Source organism: Panthera pardus, unplaced genomic scaffold (genome assembly GCF_024362965.1).
Source record: "Panthera pardus isolate Hobbes unplaced genomic scaffold, ASM2436296v1 HiC_scaffold_3, whole genome shotgun sequence".
Lineage (NCBI taxonomy): Eukaryota > Metazoa > Chordata > Mammalia > Carnivora > Felidae > Panthera > Panthera pardus.
Genome location: NW_026526876.1, coordinates 48,898,351 through 48,920,966, shown reverse-complemented (window position 1 = coordinate 48,920,966; position 22,616 = coordinate 48,898,351). Strand labels below are relative to the sequence as shown.

The window sequence follows — 22,616 nt, the reverse complement described above, 5'->3', positions numbered from 1 at the left end:
GAGCTTGGGCCTAGCCTTGTATATGAGCAGGCTTCCAGATCATTTGTGATATGGTGAAATATATCAATACTCATTAGGGTCATCTTGTTCCCTGGATCTCTTGGTTAAAATTTTGACTGGCCTGTCAGTCTGATGTTTTCCTTAATCAGTATCTCAACCCCAAGCTAATGATGTTCCTTGACTGTTTGCCAACATGATTGTCATATATATTTATATGACATATAAATATTGTCAAATTATGACTATATATATATAAATTACTTGTTTATATATATACACACACAAAATATAAATATTGTGTATATGCACAATTTTCTTGGGCAGGCATTCATGCCTGTCCTATTCCAAATTAAGTCAGCCTTGTCATCTCTGCCTTGGTAAAACTACCATGTTGGGTAGGAAGGAATGGGAACAGCCCCAAGTAAAATTACCACAGATTCCCATTATCCTTACCAAGGTTTAGTGGTTTTTCTTGAATAAATGCTTCCCAATTGTCGAATAGCTTTGGTCCATTTCCAAAGTCCTAAAATAGCTGGCTGACAATTTTGTACAATGTTCTATTTTGTCCAGTTGCTTTTCAGGGAGGATATGCTGACATCTTCACTCAGCCATTGCAGAAATACTAATTTTGATATAAATTACTGATTCTTTAAGTTAGAGAGAAATATTTCTTTCATCTCATTGCATATATACCAACCCGATTCATACTTTAAAAATCATCCGACAAATTCAAATGAATTTCTAGTAGTAAAAATGCAGGCAAAATAACACAAAACTCAAAAGTCAAAAATGAAATGAACACTTTGGAATCTAGAATTTAAAATTCAGATTTAGTAAAAATAAGGAATACAGAGGCAGATTATTTGTGTTTGCAATGAAAAAAGTCATTGACTTGATCCTGCCACTTCCATGCAATTTTTGGTAATAAGTTCCTCAACTTTTGTGTTCTCAGTTTCCTCTTCTATAAAATGGGATGGTGATACTAATTTAAAGCAGTTATTCTTTTTTTTAATATAATTTATTGTCAAAATGGTTTCTGTACAACACCCAGTGCTCATCCCAACAAGTTAAAGCAGTTATTCTAAGGAATAGATGAAATAATGCAAATGGAACTACTGTGTAAAGAACAAAGTTCTATAAAAACATGAGATTTTACCAGTATTATATTTTAAAATAGGGATGCTATAAGCATTTGCAAAATAATTAAACCAAGAAATGTATATACAGGTTATACAGCATTTTTTAAAGTTTTTATTTTAATTCCAGTTAGCTAACATACAATGTTATTTTAGTTTCAGGTGTACAATATACTGATTCAGATTCAACAATTCCATACATCACCTGGTGCTTATCTAGATAGCATTCTTAATATGTATACTAAGTCATACTGACTTCAGAAGATATTAGCATGTGATGAAATTAGATTACAATACTGTAAGAAAAAGCTACTGCAGCTACATAAAAGCCTTTCAGTATTTCTTTACCATATCTCATTTGTACATTTCAATGTACTTTAAAATTTTATTTTATGACAGTTAAAAATCAGAAAAAATCAAGACAACACTGTCAACATCTGAATACAAGATGAGTAAAAATAAGAATGAGTTTTCTGAGCATGAAAATTAAAATGACTACATGAGACTAGAGTTTTTATGAAAACATTTTCAAAATGGATACAGCTAAAAATTCTTTTAAAAAATAACCATTTTTTAAAAGAACCCAGTTTTTGTTAAGTTCATTTATTTTAAGAGAGAGAGAGAGAGCAGGGATGGGCAGAGAGAGGTGGGGAGAGAGAAAATCTGAAGCAGGCTCCATGCTCTCAGCACAGAGCCCGATGCAGGACTCAAACCCATGAACTCTGAGGTCATCACCTGAGCTGAAATCAAGAGTCAGACACTTAAGTGACTGAGCCACCCAAGTGCCCCTAAAAGAATCTATTTTACAAAGATGGAAAATATATTTGCTACTTAAATTAATCTGAATCTCAATTGGCATTTCTCTTTAAATGTTAACTACATAATCCTTCCGGTCCTCAGGTATTCCAAACAACTCTATTCAGTATACTCTCTTATCAAGCAGTCATACACCAGAAGAAACTACTGAAAAATTTGCATACACACTAGTTTCAAGAGTAAGTGACAAACTATATATTGAATTTATTCTAAAAGCCAAGTTTAATAGTGATTCAGTCTTGTTTCTGAAACTTCCTACACAAAAGTAGTAACACTAAAGCAATGAAAGATACTTGATATATTAAAAATTGAATTATAGCCATAAAAATATGCAGGCCTATTAACCTAGATATTTCACCTCAAGTAATACTGCCTAAATAAATACCTAACCAAAGACATACAGAATTTATTACTAAATTACTAAATTATATTAAATAGAGATTAAAAAATAGGGGATGAATGGGGCCTACTAGCCAGTCATTTAAATTATAAAAGGCTTTTATTGATATGTAAAAGTCTCATTTGATGTAATCTGCAGTGAAAATGGAGGCCAAAAGTAAAAGAGTGTTTTGAAATATCCTTCGTTCTTTCCTTTTATTTAAAAAAATTTTTTTTAATGTTTATTTATTTATTTATTTATTTATTTTAAAGTTTATTTATTTTTGAGACAGAGAAAGACAGAGCATGAACGGGGGAGGGTCACAGAGAGAGGGAGACACAGAATCTGAAACAGGCTCCAGGCTCTGAGCTGTCAGCACAGAGCCCGACACGGGGCTCGAACCCACCGACCGCGAGATCGTGACCTGAGCCGAAGTCGGACGCTTAACCGACCAAGCCACCCAGGCGCCCCTTAATGTTTATTTTTGAAGAAGAGAGAGAGTGTGAGCAGAAAGAGAGGGAGACACAGAATCCAAAGCAGGCTCCAGGCTCTGAGCCATCAGCACAGAGCCCAATGCAGGGTTCGAACCCACGAACTGAGAGATCATGACCTGGGCCAAAGTTGGACGCTTAACTGACTGAGCCACCCAGGTGCCCCCCTTTCTTTCTTTTAAATGTTTATTTACTTTTGAGAGACACAGTGTGAGTGGGCTAGAAGCAGAGAGAGGAAGACACAGAATCCAAAGGAGGCTCCAGGCTCTGAGCTATCAGCACAGAGCCTGACATGGGGCTTGAACTCACAAATGACCTGAGATCATGACCTGAAGTAAAGTCAGACACTTAACTGACCGAGCCACGCAGGCATCACGAAATATTCTCATTTTTAAAAAAACATTTACAAATCCCATCAGAGGCATACATATGTGGGTATATGAATATAAAAGTGTCAATAGTGCAACCATTAACAAAATGAAAAGGCAATCTATGGAGTGGAAGGAAATATTTGCAAACCACAGATCCAATAAGGGCTTATATCCAAAAAAAAAAAAAAAAAAATATATATATATATATATATATATATACACACACATATATATATGAAATTCATTACCACTTAATAGTAAAAAGATAATAATAATCCAATTTAAAATGGGAAAGAACCTGAATAGATGTTTTTCTAAAAAGGACATACAAATGGCCAAAAGCTACATGAAAAGGTACTCAACACCACTAATTATCAGGGAAATACAACTCAAAACCACAATGAGGTACTACTGCATGCCTGTTAGGATGGCTATTATCAAAAAGACCAGAGAGAATATCCATTCACAGATGTGGAGAAAAAAAGAATCCTTATACACTGTTGATGGGAATATAAACTGGAATAGTCACTATAAAAACTAGGTTTCACATGAAATCAAAAAAAGAACTACCATATGATCCAGCAATCCTACTTCTGGGTATAAAACCAAAGGAAACAAAATCATGATCTTGAAGATGATAGCTTTACTTCCATATTCATTGCAGCATTATTCACAAAAGCCAAGGTGTGCTAACAACCTATGTGTACAATAATGAATGAATGGATAAACAAAATGTGGTGTGTGTGTGTGTGTGTGTGTATATATATATATATATATATATATATATATATAATAGAAACAAAATGTGGTGTATATATATACACATACATATATATATGTATATGATGGAATATTATCCAGTCTTAAGAGGAAATCCTGTCATTTACAACAAAATGCATGAGTCTGGAAGGCATTACACTAAGTGAAATAAGGCAGGCAAAGACAGACAAATATTGCATGGTATATCACTTATATGCAGAATCTTAAAAAAAAAAAAGAGTTGAATTCAGAAACAGAGAGTAGAAGAGCAGTTGCTGGAGGCTGGGAGAATACAGACAGGCTGATAAAAGGGTACAAACTTTTATAAGATAAATAAAGTTTGAAGATGTGATGTATAATATGGTGACTACAGTTGATAACACTGTAGTGTATAACTGAAATTTGCTAAGAGAGTAGACCTTAAATATTCTTACAATTAAAAAAAAAGGGATCCAAAATCTATAAAGAACTTATCAAACTCAACACCCAAAAAACAAATAATCCAGTGAAGAAATGGGCAAAAGACATACATAGGCACTTCTCTAAAGAAGACATCCACATGGCATACCAACAAATGAAAAAATGCTCAACATCACTCATCATCAGGGAAATACGAATCAAAACCACAATGAGATACCACCTGACACCTGTCAGAATGGCTAACATTAACAACTCAGGCAACAACAGATGTTGGCAAGGATGTGGAGAAAGAGGATCTCTTTTGCACTGCTGGTGGGAATGCAAACTGGTGTAGCCACTCTGGAAAACAGTATGGAGATCCCTCCAAAAATTAAAAATAGCACTACCCTACGACCCAGAAATTGCACTACTAGGTATTTATCCAAGGGATACAGATATGCTGTTTCGTAGGGGCACATACACCCCAATGTTTATAGCAGCAGCACTATCAACAATAGCCAAAGTATGGAAAGAGCCCAAATGTCCATCGATGGATGAATGGATAAAGGTGTGGTATATATATATATATATATATATATATATATATATATATATATATATATATATATATATACAATGGAGTATTACTCGGTAATCAAAAAGAATGAAATCTTGCCATTTGCAACTATGTGGATGGAATTGGCAAAATTAGAGAAAGGCAAAGATCATATGACTTCACTCATATGAGGACTTTAAGATACAAAACAGGTGAACATAAGGGAAGGGAAGTAAAAATAATATAAAAACAGGGAGGGGGACAAACATAAGAGACTCTTAAAAATGGAGAACAAACAGAAGGTTACTGGAGGGATTGTGGGGGGGGGGGGGGGTGGGTTAAATGGTTAAGGGGCATTAAGGAATCTACTCCTGAAATAATTGTTGCACTATATGCTAACTTGGATGTAAATTAAAAAAATAAATTTAAAAAAAGGAAATATGTGAGGGAATAGTGATGGATATGTTAACTTGATGGTTGGAATCCTTTCACAATCCGTACCCATATCAAATCAAATTGTACACTTTAAATATTTTACAATTTTAGATATCAATTACACCTCAATACAGTTGAAAAAATGTCAACAGCAATTACCTATAAATACAGAGATGATGGGCTTTTTTTTGCTTCTTTTTATTTAGCTTTACTTTATAAAAACCTTTTTACAATAAACATGAACTATTTTGTAGTAAGGAAAAATTGCAACCTTTCATCTTATAAAATATCTTTTTTTTTAAAGTTTTTTTATTTTGGGAGAGACAGCATGCACATGTGAGCAGAGGAGGGGCAGAGAAAGAGAGAGGGAGAGAATCCCAGGCAGGCTCAGGACTATCAGCACAGAGCCCGACATGGGGCTCAATCTCATGAACCGTGAGATCATGACCTGAGCTGAAACCGAAAGGACGCTTAACGTCTGAGCCACCCAGGTGTCCCTAAGATGTCTTTCTTATTTCAAAAAATTAAATTCAGTACTTGGTGCAATTTTAAAGCTAAAGAGAATATGATTTCTAAATTAATCCAATCCCTTGGTTAGGAAATTATTTTAACAAAAATATTTCAATATAAACTAATTTGGAGAAACAAGGTGTCACTATAATGATTATATTAAAATGGGACATGTTACTTAATAACAATATATTTCAAGTGTCGGAAATTTCAACTATATAATGAAAAGTACACTGATTGAAACTATAAACTTACCTAATAATTTGTCCTTCTTCTTCAGGAGTAGCTGGTCTTAACCCCAGAACTATGTGACATACCTAGAGAAAAAAGTGGTAAATCAAACTTCACGGGTGCCAATGACTGGACTGTATAAAATTTCACATGCTCTGCATGAGTTCCATTTTGTAGATGGGAATCTGAATTAGCAGTAGCTTTCAACTGATGAATTATCAATGTTTGAACTTTAAACTTGAGCTGTTTGTTTGTTTTCTAAACAAACTATTTCAATGGAGGCCAACTTCCAAATCTCTGTGTGAGACAGGAAAGAAAGGAAGGGAGGGAGGAAAACGGAGATAGAGACAGAGACAGAAGAAAAGAACTATTTACCAGAACATTTCATTAATACTATGTATTTTAAGATATCTCACACAGGGAATATTATTTTCTTTCCTGAAATCTGAAGAGCAAATCATGGCACTCAAGGAGAAAGGCGAGGGGAGATGCAGAGGATATAGGAGACAAAAAATATGGGTAGCATTTCAGTTTAATCAGTTCAAAGAGAAAAAATTATTGCCACTAATGCTAAATAAGCTTTTTAAAAATATACTTTTTAAGGCTCATTTCCTCTATGTGGCTTCTCTAAATATCATCAACAGATGTAATTTTTCAATATTTTCTCATGAAAAATTTCAAAAACACAGAAAAGTTTAAAGAATTTAACACTGAACATGTCATACCCATTATCTAGATTCTAACATTAACGTTTTATTATACTTGCATCTATCCATTAATTCATCCATCCTTAATTTTTGGATGCATTTCAAAGTGAATTACAGACAGTAGTACAGCTCTTTATAAATACATCAGCATGGCTAACATTAACCAGAGAGTTCAAGATCTGTTTACAGTTTTACCTTTTGAGGTGACATTTACATAACAACAAAATCCACAAATTGGGTTTTTGAGATTTATCTATTTAGGAGTAAGTAGTTCATTGTCATTACTAAGTAGTAGTCCATTGTTTGAACACACCACTGTTTTATCCATTCTCATATTGACAGATATTTGAGCTTTTGAAACCTATTTTTCTAAGCAAACTTATAGAAAATGGAAATACACATGCTTACAAGTGAACAAATCTTAAGTGTACAGTTCAACAACTTTTCACAAAGTAATATCTATGAAACCCAGTAAAAAAACAACTGCTATCTCACCCAAAGCCCACTTTGGGTTCCTTCACAGACACCACTGCACCTCTCTGATGTATCCACTATCCTGAATACTATCACCATAGAATAGGTTTGGCATGCTTTTGAACTTTTTGGTTTAGTGTTTTCAGCTCAAGTTTATGTAAGATTCATCCATGTTGTTGGGTGTAGCAATATTAGACTTATTTTCCAGTGCTTTAAAGTATACCACTGTATGCACATGCCACAATCTACTTACTATGTATTTATTTATTAATAAGTATTTGGGTCATTTTCTGGGGTTTTTTGGGCTACAACAAATAGTGATTTTAAGAACTTACTTGTAGGTCTTTTGGCGCCCAGATAACACCAGTTTCTGTAGGTTTTACATATGGAGTAGACTTTACGGGTCACCAGGTAAATATATGTTCAACTTTCATAAATACTGCCAAACAATTTCCAATGTGTTTGTAATAATTTACAATTATTACAAATTGTACAATTACATCCTATTGGCAATATATGAGAGTTCCAGGTGCTTGTTATCCTCATCAATACTTCATATCACTTAAAAACTAACCATTCTGGGGTATGTCTACTGAATTTCACATGTGGTTTTAATAAGTATGTCCATGATGACTAAGGAGCTCCTTTTCATTTATTAACTACTGGGACATTCTGTTTTGTGAAGCATCTCTTCAGGATTTTTTTTCACATTTTTATATTGAAGTTTTTGCCTTTTTCTCATTGATTTTTATTCTTTGTATGCCCTAGATACAAGTCTTGTCAGATGCAGGTTTCATAAATATCTTCTCCCACTGCATAACTTATCTTTTCACTTTTTAAATGGTAGCTCCTCACTTAAAAAAAAAAATGACTTGTTGTTTATTTAGCTTTTTGTTTTGTTTTGGGGTTTTTTTGTAGATATTTTATTTTTATTTTTTTTTAATATATGAAATTTATTGTCAAATTGGTTTCCATACAATACCCAGTGCTCATCCCAACAGGTGCCCTCCTCAATACCCATCTCCCACCCCCCATCAGCCCTCAGTTTGTTCTCAGTTTTTAAGAGTCTCTTATGCTTTGGCTCTCTCCCACTCTAACCTCTTTTTTTTTTTTTTTTTCCCTTCCCCTCCCCCATGGGTTCCTGTTAAGTTTCTCAGGATCCACATAAGAGTGAACACATATGGTATCTGTCTTTCTCTGTATGGCTTATTTCACTTAGCATAACACTCTCCAGTTCCATCCACATTGCTACAAAGAGCCATATTTCATTCTTTCTCATTGCCACATAGTACTCCATTGTGTATATAAACCACAATTTCTTTATCCATTCATCAGTTGATGGACATTTAGGCTCTTTACATAATTTGTTTATTTAGTTTTGAGAGACAGAGACAGAGTGAGCATGAGTGGGGTAGGTGCAGCGCAGGGGGTGGGGTGGGGGAGGGAACAACAACACGGGATCTGAAGGAGGCTCTGTGCAGACAGCAGAGAGCCCAATGCGGGCTCAAACTAACTGTGAGTTCATGACCTGAGCCAAATGGAGACACTTAATCGACTTAGCCACCCAGGTGCCCCTAAAAAAATTCTTAATTTTACTGAAGTCCAACTTAGAAACTTTTGCTTTGTGGTTAATGCTTTCTGTGTCCTAAGAAGTCTTTGCCACCTCAAAGGCACTAAAATATTCTTGCAAATTATTTTCTAGATGCTTTATCTTTACCTTTCAAATTTATTAGATTTATAATCCCACTTGGATTAATCTTGATATATGGGTAAGAAGGAAGAATAATAATGCATTTTTCCCCACAGAGATACCAATTGACCCAGTACACCATTTATTGAAAAGATCACCCCTTCCCATATGCAATGCAAAGTCTTCTTTGTTATAAGTCAGGTGATCACATACATGTAGGTCTGTTTAAAAACTCTCAATAGTGTTCCACCGGTCTATTTGTCTACCTTCACGCAGGTATCACATCGTCTTAATACTACTGTTTTATACTAAGTCCTAATATCTGGTAATGTAAGTCCTCTAACATCGTTCTTTACATTATCCTGGTTGCATTTGGCCTTTTCCACTTCTGTATGTACTTAGAATCAGCTTGTCCAGTTCCACAAAAACAATGACAACAATAGGCTTTTTGGCATTTTGATTGTGAATGCGCCACATCTACAAACCTATTTATTTATTTATTTATTTATTTATTTATTTATTTATTTATTTATTTTTAAATATAATTTATTGTCAAATGGCTAACATACAGTGTGTAAAAGTGTGCTCTTGGTTTTGGGGATAGATTCCTGTGGTTCATCGCTTACAAACAACAACCAGTGCTCATCCCAACAAGTGCCCTTCTTAATGACCATCACCCATTTTCCCCTCTCCCCCAAGCCCATCAATCCTCAGTTTGTTCTCTGTATTTAAGAGTCTCTTATGATTTGCCTCCCTCCCTCTCTGTTTATAACTAGTTTTTTCCCTTTCCCTTCCCCCATAATCTTCTGTTAAGTTTCTCAAGATCCACATATGAGTCAAAACATATGGTATCTGTCTTTCTCTGACTTATTTCACTTAGCATAATACCTTCCAGTTCCATCCATGTTGCTACAAATGGCATGATTTCATTCTTTCTCAATGCCAAGTAGTATTCCATTGTAAATATAAACCACATCTTCTTTATCCATTCATCAGTTGATGGACATTTAGGGTCTTTCCATAATTTGGCTATTGTTGAGAGTGCTGCTATAAACATTGGGGTATATGTACCCCTGTGAATCAGCACTCCTGTATCCTTTGGATAAATTCCTAGTAGTGCTATTGCTGGGTCATGGGGTAGTTCTATTTTTAATTTTTTGAGGACCCTCCACACTGTTTTCCAGACGGCTGCACCAGTCTGCATTCCCACCAATAGTGTAAGATGGTTCCCATTTCTCCACATCCTCACCAGCATCTGTTGTTTCCTGAGTTGTTAATTTTAGCCACTCTGACTGGTGTAAAGTGGTATCTTATTGTGGTTTTGATTTGTATTTCCCTGATGATTAAGTGACATTGAGCATCTTTTCATATGTGTCTGTTGGCCATCTGGATGTCTTCTTTGGAAAAGTGTCTATTCATGTCTTCTGCCCATTTCTTCACCGGATTATTTGTTTTTCGGGTGTGGAGTTTGATGAGTTCTTCATAGATTTTGGATACTAACCCTTTATCTGATAAGTCATTTGCATATATCTTTTCCCATTCCATCGGTTGCCTTTTAGTTTTGTTGACTGTTTACTTTGCAGTGCAGAAGCTTTTTATCTTCATGAGGTCCCAATAGCTCATTTTTGCTTTTAATTCCCTTGCTTTTGGAGATGTGTAGAGCAAGAAACTGCTGCGGCTGAGGTCAAAGAGGTTGTTGCCTGCTTTCTCCTCGAAGATTTTGATGGTTTCCTGTCTCACATTGAGGTCTTTCATCCATTTTGGGTTTATTTTTGTGTATGGTGTAAAAAAGTGGTCTAGTTTCATTCTTCTGCATGTTGCTGTCCAGTTCTCCCAGCACCATTTGCTAAAGAGACTGTCTTTTTTCCATTGGATGTTCTTTCCCGCTATGTCAAAGATTAGTTGGCCATAAATTTGTGGGTCCAATTCTGGGGTCTCTATTCTATTCCATTGGTCTATGTATCTATTTTTGTGCCATACCATACTGTCTTGATTATAGCTTTGCAGTAGAGGCTAAAGTCTGGGATTGTGATCCCTTCTGCCCCTTTGGTTTTCTTTTTCAATATTACTTTGGCTATTTGGGGTCTTCTGTGGTTCCATACAAATTTTAGGATTGTTTGTTCTAGCTCTGAGAAGAATGCCAGTGCAATTTTAATTGGGATTGCACTGAATGTCTACAAACCAATTTAAAGGGAACTGACACTGACATCTTCAAGATGCTGAGCCTTCCAATCCATAAATATGGATTATCTCCCTCTGCATTGGTTTTTTTTATTGCTTCTATAACAAATTATCACAAATTCAGCATCTTAACACAAAGTAACTTTATTATCTTATGGTTCTGTCGGTCAAAAGCTAGACACGGGTCTCACTAATTCAAAAATCAAGGTGTCAGCAGAGCTGCATTCCTTTCTGGAGATGAAAAGAACACACTTCTTTGCCTTTTCCAGTTCTAGAGTTCACCCACATTATTTTGCTCATGGCCCCTTCCTCTATCTCAAAGCCAACAAGTTTGCATCTCTAACTTTCCTCCAACGTCATCTCTCTCTCTCTTTCTTCCTTTCCCTCCCTCCCTCCCTCTGACCACAGCTGGAAAACGTCCTCTACTTTTAAGGACTTATTTGAATTAGACCCATCTGCTAGGCTAATCTCCCTATCTCAGAGTCCTTACATCTACAAAGTCCCTTTTACCATGTAAGATAACGTATGCACAGGTTCTAGGGATTAGGGCATGGATAACGTGGTGGTTGTGGTGGGCATTATTCTGTCTACCACACTCTTTAAAATTTGATACTTTTTGATAATGCACAAGACAGAACACCCCGATTATGTTTAGAATACTTCAAAATATTGGCCACTGAGTTTATGAAGGACTGAAAATAAAGATATTACCACAGGGATGATTTTCCAATTTTGTTAACACTTATATATGTTACACTTAAATACCTAAAACACTCAGCCAAGAGGGATCTTGGCAAATAAAGTAAGAGTATAATTCAAGCTTTTATCACTAGACTTACCAACTAACTCTACCAATTTTAAGACACAGATAACAATTAAACCTTAGCGTAGCATAATATAACTTAGCATAACTTAGCATAACAGTCTTCTTACTCATATACTAAGTGAACATACAGTTTTAAAAGCATATTGAATATGAAATAAATACAGTAAAATATAATGTTAAAATGTAGGTGATAAGTATTCATGTGAAAAACCTTTTAGCTCTTCATAATATAATGTTAGAAACACACATACACAAAGGCAAATCTCAAGCATTTGGTTATTTATAAATTAGAGTCAGAAAAATACTGCCACTGCAAGTTCTTGATAAGAATGAGAAAAAAAAAAAAGAATGAGAAAATAGGAAAGACAATACAAAAGAATCAAAATGTTATGCTATGCAATAGCTACAAGATGATATAGGCATAAGCCTAAGTGATCTAAAAGTTATGAGATAAATAAGGATATTATTTTAAATGAGATAAAAATAGTTGATCAATTTTCATATTACCAATTTTCATATTACCAAGTCATTTCTGTTTGGAGTAGTGACTTATATTATTTTTGTACGTTTATATTTTATAAAGCCATCAAGTTAAAATCCCTGCTGAAAATTGTAACTGATGTGGAACAACTGATTGATATAAATGGATATTATAGGTTTATCAGATTGTGTGTGTGTATGTATACACACACACACACACACACGTGTATGTGTATATATATATATATATATATATATGTGTGTGTGTGTGTATATGTGTGTATATATATATATATATATATACATACATACGTGTGTGTATGTATATGTGTATATATACGTATATGTATGTGTATGTATACGCACGTGTGTGTGTGTGTGTGTGTGTGTATGTAATTAGTCATTAGCTATCAGGAAGAGACCAGTTTCCATTTATTCTAGCATAGCCATGTTTATTCTTTACATAAAACAGAAGAACATGATAGATATAAACATAACAAACTTCTGACCTTCACAGGGGTATAAGGAAAGAAAAATAAAATAAGGAATCTAAAATAGGGGCACCTGGGTGGCTCAGTTGGTTAAGCATCTGTCTTGATTTTGGCTGGTCATGATCTTGCAGTTCATGAAATCGAGCCCTGTATCAGGCTCTATACTGACAGTGTCAAGCCTGCCTGGGATTCTCTCCCTCTCTCTCTGCCCTCCCCTGCTCGCTTACATCCTCTCTCAAAATAAATAAACTTAAAAAAAAAAAAAAAAAAGAGGAATCTAAAATATCACTATTAAGTCAACTTAAATATTTGTGAAAAATTATAAAAAATGGAAACCATAAATTATTGTTTTTAATTGAAGCAAGAGAAGAACTACAACTAGGAAAATAGTTGAAATCTGGCAAGCCTTATGACTTAATGTTCATTCCTGGCACCTTTTCTCTCCTCCTTCTTCAATTTTTGTTTCTTCTAAAGAATTTTTTAAAAAATTTAGAAACAGCCTTGCAGCCAAGATAATCTCCTAACTGGAGACACTGTGTACATTGAAAATTCTACAGCTGCCTACTTATGATTCATCTTTCTGTTCACACTGCCTCACTTATTAGGAAGGACCTTTAAAAAAGACAACAGTGAAGAAAAATAAGAAATTATGATGGCTTTTGCAATCTAAATTATTATCTATGCATCTAACATGCTGGTCTATCATGAATTATAAGATAAATATACATAATCAGCTATATTCTACTTTTCTATCTCCCATGATTTTGAGATGCTTCGGTGGGCTCTCACCCTCTGTCTTAGCATCTTTCAGGTGTATACAGGATAATGTAGTTTTTTTTAATAATTTAAAAAAAAATTTTTTTTTAATGTTTATTTATTTTTGAGACAGAGAGAGACAGAGCATGAACAGGGGAGGGGCAGAGAGAGAGGGAGACACAGAATCTGAAATGGGCTCCAGGCTCTGAGCTGTCAGCACAGAGCCCGACGCAGGGCTCGAACTCATGGACCATGAGATCGTGACCTGAGCCGAAGTCGGACGCTAACCCACTGAGCCACCCAGGCGCCCCTAAATAATTTTTTTTAAATGTTTATTTATTTATTTTCAGAGAGAGAGAGCACGCGCGTGAGAGCGCACAAGTGGGGGAGGAGCAGAGAGAAAGGGAGAGATAGGAAGAATACCAAGCAGGCTCTGCACTAACAGTGTAGCCTCAGGGCTCAAACTCAGGAACCATGAGATCAGGACCTGAGCAGATATCAAGAGTCGGATGCTTCACCAAGTGAGACCTCCAGGCACCCCTACAGTTCTTTTTATAATATGCGGTTTTGTAGCTGAGTTGCAGTTATACTACACAATGAAACAGATGTAGAACTACTGGTACTATTACTCTCTGTACCTGTCATTTACTTCAAACCTACCTGGAAAAGGAGATTCAAAAACTCATTGGCAAGAACATTTTTCACGCTCCAAATCTGGTAGTCTTCTAGAGTAAGATGGCCCATCTGAAAGAGAAACAATGTTTAAAAAGATCTCATGTAAAGAATGTCCTCATTTTTACTGAACTTGAGTAAAATCTGATTTATTAAACGTATATTGGTCATTTTTATTTTAAAGCAAACAAATAACTTAAAGTAGATGCTGCATGTTCATCTGAAAACTAGGCCAGCTAGGATAAGTTTAAAAGCAACAAAACTCTCTCAAAGCAGTCAATGGTAATGAGGATAATTTATCATCAATAAGCTTTATCCTCCAATAACCTGGGAAATAATTCACATTATCTTCTGCTTCAAGGGTTATCTAGGGAAAACCACAAAAGGCTCTGAATAAAGTGGAGTATTTACTAATTAAAAAAAATTTTTTTTAGTATCTATTTCTGAGAGACAGAGCATGAGCAGGGGACAGGCAGAGAGAGAGGGAGATACAGAATCTGAAGCAGGCTCCAGGCTCTGAAGCAGGGCTTGAACTCACAAACTATGAGAGCATGACATGAGCTGAAGTCGCCACCTATTTACTAATTTTTGAAAGCAAAAAAGCAGACTCTGGATTATGTCCTTTCATTCTAACAATTTTCTACAACCTTCTTAGAAATATCTACCAATATTATCAGACTTCTTAGACATTTAAAGGAATTTGATAATAAATTTCTGATATATCAAAAATGAGTATCTATATAAGATTTTCCCAAAACAAATTTAATAATTTATAAGTTGAGTAAAGGCAGCATTTTTATAGTGTCAATGTGTACAAAAAATTCCATATACATATAAAGGCAATATAACCAAATATTTCTTACTGCTTGTGTTCACATAATTACTTATCAATCTTAGATGAATAATGTTTTTTGCTTTCATTATTTAATGATATTGATATGTTCTCTTTTCATTATATGCTAACCACATTAAGAAAAGATTTTCAATTACTACAGTTATGATTATTAGCTTTCACAATACAACTTCTTAGTATGTTAATATTAAATCCAAATTTAGTATGTTAATACTAAATCCAAATCCAGTATTACGCTTTTTTTTTTAATAAAAAAAAAAAGCATAATATTGACATAATCTGTCTCTAGTGAACAGCTTTGGCTGAAGGGCCCAAGTTTTATTCTGAACTGTTACTATTTCATTATTGTTGCTACATGGAGATGGAACAGCTAAATTAAATTATCTTCTTGTTAAAGTTTACAATAGAGCCAGAAGTAGAAACTCCATCTTACATAAATAGACAGCAATAATTCCTACTATTTATTATTCAGAAAAAAAAGTATTAAAAATTGTACCTCTACATGAGGCATTTTCTAACAGAAATTGTTGCAGGTTTCTACGCATATCAAATAGAAGTGGATACCTTAGTTTCTGGTAGAGAGAGGTAAACAAGGGAGACTATCTGTACTGCCAAAGCTCAAGCCCTATAAAACTCACCTCTGTTACTGAGCATTAGTTAATAAGCCTATGATGATTCCTTCTAGAATCATGATTGAAGAAAGAAAAAAAAAACTAATGTCACTTATTTTATCTAAACCTCTGTAATACTACTGTAGTCTACATCCTACCAATCTGGTACTTGGTACATGTCAAAATTTGAAGGGAAAGGCTCAAAATAACTCAAATATGCCTCACATATGTGCATTATTTTCAACTTCACACGGTGACACAAAGACATTACAGTAATGTAAGCTATAGGAATAAACCTATTATAATATCCTTACTAATAAATGTTGTCAAACTAAAAAAAAAATAAATAAGAAGAATTTATTCTTTGTTAAGTATATGCTTACTCTTGGTATTACATGATTATCCTGGCTGCTATTAAATAATTCAGAAGACATCATTATTAATACTATTAGAAAAAAATAATTTAGGAATATATGTATCACCCAAATTGAGATAAAAAATCATTTCTATCATCCCAGATATCCTATGGTCCTTCCCAATTAATCCATGCATTCCCCAAATCACTATTCTAATACCTATCACCATTTATCAGTTTTGCCTCTGTTTTTGAGTTTCACATAAATGGAATCACACAGTAAGTATTCTTTTTTGTGTGACTTTTTTTGCTCAATATAAGGTTAGCCCTACTATAACTTATTAAAATGGAAGAAATAAATATTATAAACCATAGATGTCAAGGGCTATGTCTATTTAATTTTTATAAAACATCTAGTTGTAAAATATAAGTTTATATATATAAACACTTAAGGAGCTGTTTAAAGACGGAATGGGCTATCTTTAGAGACAACTTCGTGGTACTATAACTGTAGGTCCAAATAAACCTTTGGTGGAAGTGATGCAGAAGGGATTCAAATATGTATATAAGCTATATATCCTAATTCATTGTACATGGTATTTTCAGAAAAGAATATAATTTATCCTAGCCCTAGCTAGACTCACCTTTGTGGTGTCATGTGCATTCAATATGCCTTCTACAATGTCAGATAGATCCGTATGTAATTCCTTAAAAAAAAAAAATCCAAAGGAGTAATTAGAAAAGAGTAGTTACATTTTATTATTCAATGGCTACAGAATACTGTATTTTAGTCAAGTATTGTTAATTTTTTTATTTAAAAAATTTTTTTAATTTTTTTTAACATTTATTAATTTTTGATACAGAGCATGAACGGGGGAGGGGCAGAGAGAGAGGGAGACACAGAATCTGAAACAGGCTCCAGGCTCTGAGCGGTCAGCACAGAGCCCGACACAGGGCTCGAACCCACAGACCGCGAGATCATGACCTGAGCGGAAGTCGGATGCCTAACTGACCGAGCCACCCAGGCGCCCCTATTTAAAAATTTTTTAATATTATTATTATTATTTTACAGTGTTATATTCATTTCAGGTATACAATACAGTGATTCAACATTTCCATACAACACCCAGGGCTCATGACCACAAGTGCCCTCCTTAATCCCCATCATCTATTTAACCCATTCCCCTACACTCCTCCCCTCTAGTAACCATCAGTCAAATATACATTTTTTTTTTTTTTGAGAGAGTGTGTGCATGTGGGGGGGGGGGTGGGGGGAGGGAGAGGGAGAGAGAATGTGAAGCAGGCTCCATGCTCAGTTGGATCGCATGAACCTGGGATCATGACCTGAACAGAAATCAAGAGTCAGACACTCAACCAACTAAGCCACCTAGGTGCCCCAAGTATTTTTTTAAATTACCTTAATAAGTTCTTAGGTTTCCTTTAAAAAAAATTAAGACAATTTTCCTGTAATTTCATTCTTTACACAGTAAGTTCAGTTTATTAAATTTTCTAAGATACATTCTCTTTCCTATTTTGTACCTTCAGCTATGAATATTTTGAGTATGTAGCATTAATATAGCAACTCAAAATAATAACAAATCCTTTTCTCTCTCTTTTTAAATTCTCCACTCCACTTTCCTATTGGAAGTTTACATACAACAATATGTATACAATCAGAACTTACTGGTATATCATCAGTGCGGTTGTCCTTCCACACCTCTAAAAGTGCAACCACCATGTCTCTCAGTTCAACCCTGGAGAGAACTCCATCACGGTCAACATCAAATACCTTGAAACAAACTAAAGAAAAGAAACTCTTATGGAGGAAAATTACTTTTCTATTCTGAAGTACAATGCCTTTTACTAGACGCTGACCTAGCAAAATTAGTTTCTCAAGCAAGTATATTTGGATTAAGTTCTCATCTGGAGCAGACTATAATATGTCATTAAAGTCCTCTAAACTTGTAGGGCTTCCTGCATTCTTCGTAAATCTCTCTCTGAATCAGTACCTGGGTTACAGTCCTATGCTTTACCCAAATTTAGAGTTAAATTCCTTGCAAACTGATTAAAAAAGGGGGGGGGGAGTTACTATACAATAAATATCACAATATCTCACAGGTTTTGAGGAGGCAATTCAAGCCTTTATATTACTTTCTAATATTTAAAACTGATAAGTTGATTTTTATAGTGCTGAAAGTATTCCATTTACACGGAATATCAGCACTTTGCTAATTAGCTCCAAACAAATCACTATAGTTACCTTCTGTTAGCCCATCAGCAAAAAAAAAAAAAAAAAAAAAAAGTTAAAAACAAATTTAAGGTGATAATTCACCTCATTTGAGATGCAAAATTTTGGCCTCCTTATTTAATATTAGAACTTTAATGGGAACAAATGATCTACCATAAAGTCAGATTGTAGTAATGGCATATCATCAGGGAAGAATTCTGAATTTTTAAAATTAAGTATCTATTTCATGTTTGTGAAGCTGTATTTTAGAAAGACAGTGATGATGACCCTAGTAAATACATTAGAATTAGGTTCCAATTAAATGTAAACTGCTCCATTTTCTCATATCTGGTTAAGATTTAACAATGTAATATACTTATGCTTGTAAATTATGCTACAATAACATTTTAGCTAGGTTAAAGAGACCATTTTAGTATTTAATAAAATTATGTTTTGATCATAAATTTCATCTTGCTAATAAAATATTAATGTATACAAGTGACAGAAAATGAGTTGTACTTTAAATTATGCAAGACACAAAATTCTCTATAGACTACCAGAATATATTTTCCAAATGCTTAACACTGTCAAATATATTGTAAGTGATATAGTTCATTGATCATGAACTGCAAATTCATCAGGAAAATCAATCCCATTATTAATCAAAAAGATCCCAAACTACTCCACAGTAAAAAAGAAGAGATGAGTGAATCCTTAAACTGACCTCAGGAAAACCTCAACATGAGACTAATATTTACGAACCTGACAATGTGATAAAAATTCAAGCCTTAATACACAGATGATTTTATATAGATGAATGCTAATTCTTTCTGTGTAGTTTGCAAATTTTGTGACAAAGTTTAACACACTTACATTTTTGTCTTTCAGCCAGGGGTCCCCTACAACAGGCTGATAACCCACAAGATATCTCCTTAAAATCTATGTGATTGTCACGATTTTCATCAAAAGCATTAAACAAACCTGTAAAATAGGAAAAGATACCATAAATCACAGCCAACAAGTCTCCTAATATTAATAATATCATGTTTATGAAAAGAGGCATGACTCCCACAAACTGGTCAAATTAAAAAAAAAAAAATTGTTTATCAGTAGCTCCTACTGCCTCAGGAAGTATTTTTCTCCTGGCATAATTAAAATTAAAACTAAAGACCATAGCAGAAAACACATTCCTATCATCCTGTGTTTGGTTATATTTGCCTGTTTGTCTCTATCTTCTATCACTTGTAACAGCTAAAAATGATGATGGCATGTAAAAAATTAAAATAAATTGAAAAAAATTAAGAACTGAAAAAATAATCAGAAATTACTATTATCCTTACTTAGATTGAGAAGAAAAAGGAAAAAAGGAGAAAAGCTGAACTGTATACTTAAAGATAATATATGAGCTCCCATAAACCTCTTTCATTAAGCAAAGAAAAACATGTTACAAACAAAAGAAATTCTGTACTGCAGTCTTCTTTGTAGTTTATGTTTTATAAATAAATACTTAAAATCAAAAACAAAAGAAAATTTGTAATCTTGTGGTTTTCAAACTTTTTAACTCAGGACTCTGAGATCAAGACCTGAGCTGAGAATAAGAGTCGGATGCTTAACTCACTGAGCCAACCAGGCAACTCTGGTTTTCAAACTTTGTGTAAAACATAGAAATGGAATAATTTTGTTCTCAAATAAAATGGTTTTTCAACCTGCAATTCTAAAAAGGTGAAAACACAATTGTACTGTTGAAGTAAGGTGGAAAAGCCCAGATCCCCATCTGTCCTGGCTCCCCCAATAAGTACTTCTAAAGTACCCCAGGAATCTGAAGAACACAGACTATATTTCAAGAATTCTGTGCCCTTAGTTTAAAGAGTAGAAAACTAAAGCTCAGATGGGGTTAAGTGATTTGCCAAAAGTAAGAAAAGTTAAGAAGAACACAACCCAAATATTCAGATCCCAAATATGATTTTTATGATATTATCCACAATTATTCTTTGTATTCCTAATTAAAAAAAAAGTTATAGCAATGAAAAGTTTAGAGCTAGAAAGAACCTCAGAGATATTCCAGGCTAGTAATTTTTAAATCTTTTTTGGTAGGGGGAAGGATATAGCAGTGGAACCTTCTTATGTAGAAGAAAAATAGTAGAGGCACTTGAGGTGAGAAAGAGGTGGACTTATGGGTGGAAACCTGGAGCTTTACCCACACAGTGGCCACCACCCTATTCCATGCACCATAGGCTAAGACACTTCATTGGAATACAGTGACTAACTTAGTCCAACTCATTTTATATTTGAGGATATTCAGGTGCAGAGAGAGCTAACCTGATTTATGAAAGGTTACACAGGTAGAATAGGAAGCTCAAGACTACAATCTTCATTCCCCTTTTCATTTTTTTCCCACTAAACAATGCTATTTGCAAGAAATTTGCAAACTTATAACATTATGGCATTTTAGAGTTAAGATGGATGTAATGGTTAGAAATAAGAGATGGACTCAGGTGTGTTTGCCATTTGTAGAAAACAGACCTACCTTCACTTAGAGATGGACGAATGGGTGGTGAAACCAATGGGCCAAATGTCTCTAAATCAAATCGTCCAGTCCGGGATTGAGCCTTTAGCAACCAATAGCGTTTCTCCAGATCAATGATGTCTGATTCTTCCACTGAGAGTCAAATCAAATAACATTATAAAACCTCAGACTTCTCTTCTGGGCAGTTAGTTCATCCTGATCACATAACTTCCAAGGATATATTTTACTAATTTTCTGATTCAATTGTTAAAAATAATAATTACCTAAAACAAAACTCTGGAAGACAAATACGTTATATCTAAAATGGCATGAGAATTAAATCTGAATTAATATAAAAGTGGTTTTAAAAATCAGGAAAAAATGTTCACAATTTCCCATTAAGTAGGCTGCTTAAACCCAACATGTAAAATAATAAACAACTGAGACATTTCTTTTTGGCTTCCTATACCACTTTTATCTATACTCCCTTTTCATAATTTTCAACTTCTATCTTGGATTTAAAGATTTTATATACATATTCGCTCCTGGTTACACTGTAAACATCCTAACAGCAGGATCCATGTCTGATTCATCCTGTCAATATGGTAACTACTTACACATTCAATACTTATTAAATAAATAAAAAAGAATATGAAAAAGATGCTATAAATGACAAAAGTCAATAAATGACAGATGAGGTAGGATAGGATTTACAATGTGATAAATAATAGGTGCATCATGAAAACATGAATGTCCTTCACCCCTCATACATCAGAAGGTAGACTAAAAAATTACAGATATGCTCCAACCACAGTTACATTTTCCATGTGCTGTTCCCCGCCACCCCCGCCCCCCCACCCCATGCAAAGAAGTAAGATTTAGAAAGCAAACAAAGTGAGTCCTTCCAGTGCCCTGGCTTTTTGCCTGCAATCACCTTCCAGACCTTGGCAAGATTGGAGGAACCTAAGCAGTGAGAGATTTCGCTGAGTTAAACAGAGAAGTTATAGTTCTGGGAGGTTAAGATAGCCGAAATTTGCAAAGCAGAATACTGGAGAGGAAAGAGTTATACAAAGAAAGAGCTCCAGAAATCTGCATAGGACTCTTGTTGAGTTTTGGCAGAATAGTAAGCTATGTATGTATATAGTGAAATTCATTTGAGGCTGGGCTAGGAGATACCTAAGTTTTGGCTAGCCAGAGTAGAGACACTTTCCTGAACACAGGGAGTAGATTAAGAAGGTCACACTTAATTAGAAGGGAAAAAACTCTAGAGTAAATGCTACTTCAGACTTAATAAAGCTTTAAAAAAATTTTTTTTTATGTTTATTTATTTTTGAGAGACAGACAAAGCACAAGCAGGGGAGGGGCAGAGAGAGGAGACACACAATCTGAAGCAGGCTCCAGGCTCTGAGCACAGAGCCCGACACTGGGCTTGAACCCGAGAACCATGAAATCGTGACCTGAGCCAAAGTCAAATAGTTAATGGACTGAGTCACCCAGGCATGCCACCCTAATAAAGCTTTTAAAAAAATCCTTGAAAATGCCAAGCTGATCCACAAGTAATTTACCGGCCTATCAAAAGAAAACAAATTCCTTTTAAAGGAAGAATCCACTTAGCCATAACATTCATAATGTCTAGCATCCAAAAAAATATGACACAAGCAGGAAAAAGTGATCCAAAATCAGGAAAAAATTAGTCAATACAAA

General features: G+C 34.5%; 1 protein-coding gene across 2 annotated transcripts in view; it reads right to left on the bottom strand.

Annotated features, from left to right (window-relative positions):
- Positions 1-22,616, bottom strand: part of USP32 (ubiquitin specific peptidase 32) — a 245,370-nt gene that overhangs the window by 69,532 nt on the left and 153,222 nt on the right. For both annotated transcript variants that reach the window (XM_019431063.2, XM_019431064.2), the window contains exons 6-11: positions 20,934-21,065; positions 19,280-19,387; positions 17,864-17,979; positions 16,824-16,886; positions 14,349-14,432; positions 6,108-6,169 (exon numbers count right to left, since the gene is read on the bottom strand). In XM_019431063.2, coding sequence (XP_019286608.1) covers positions 6,108-6,169; positions 14,349-14,432; positions 16,824-16,886; positions 17,864-17,979; positions 19,280-19,387; positions 20,934-21,065 — 565 coding nt within the window. The remainder of the gene's footprint in view (positions 1-6,107; positions 6,170-14,348; positions 14,433-16,823; positions 16,887-17,863; positions 17,980-19,279; positions 19,388-20,933; positions 21,066-22,616) is intronic.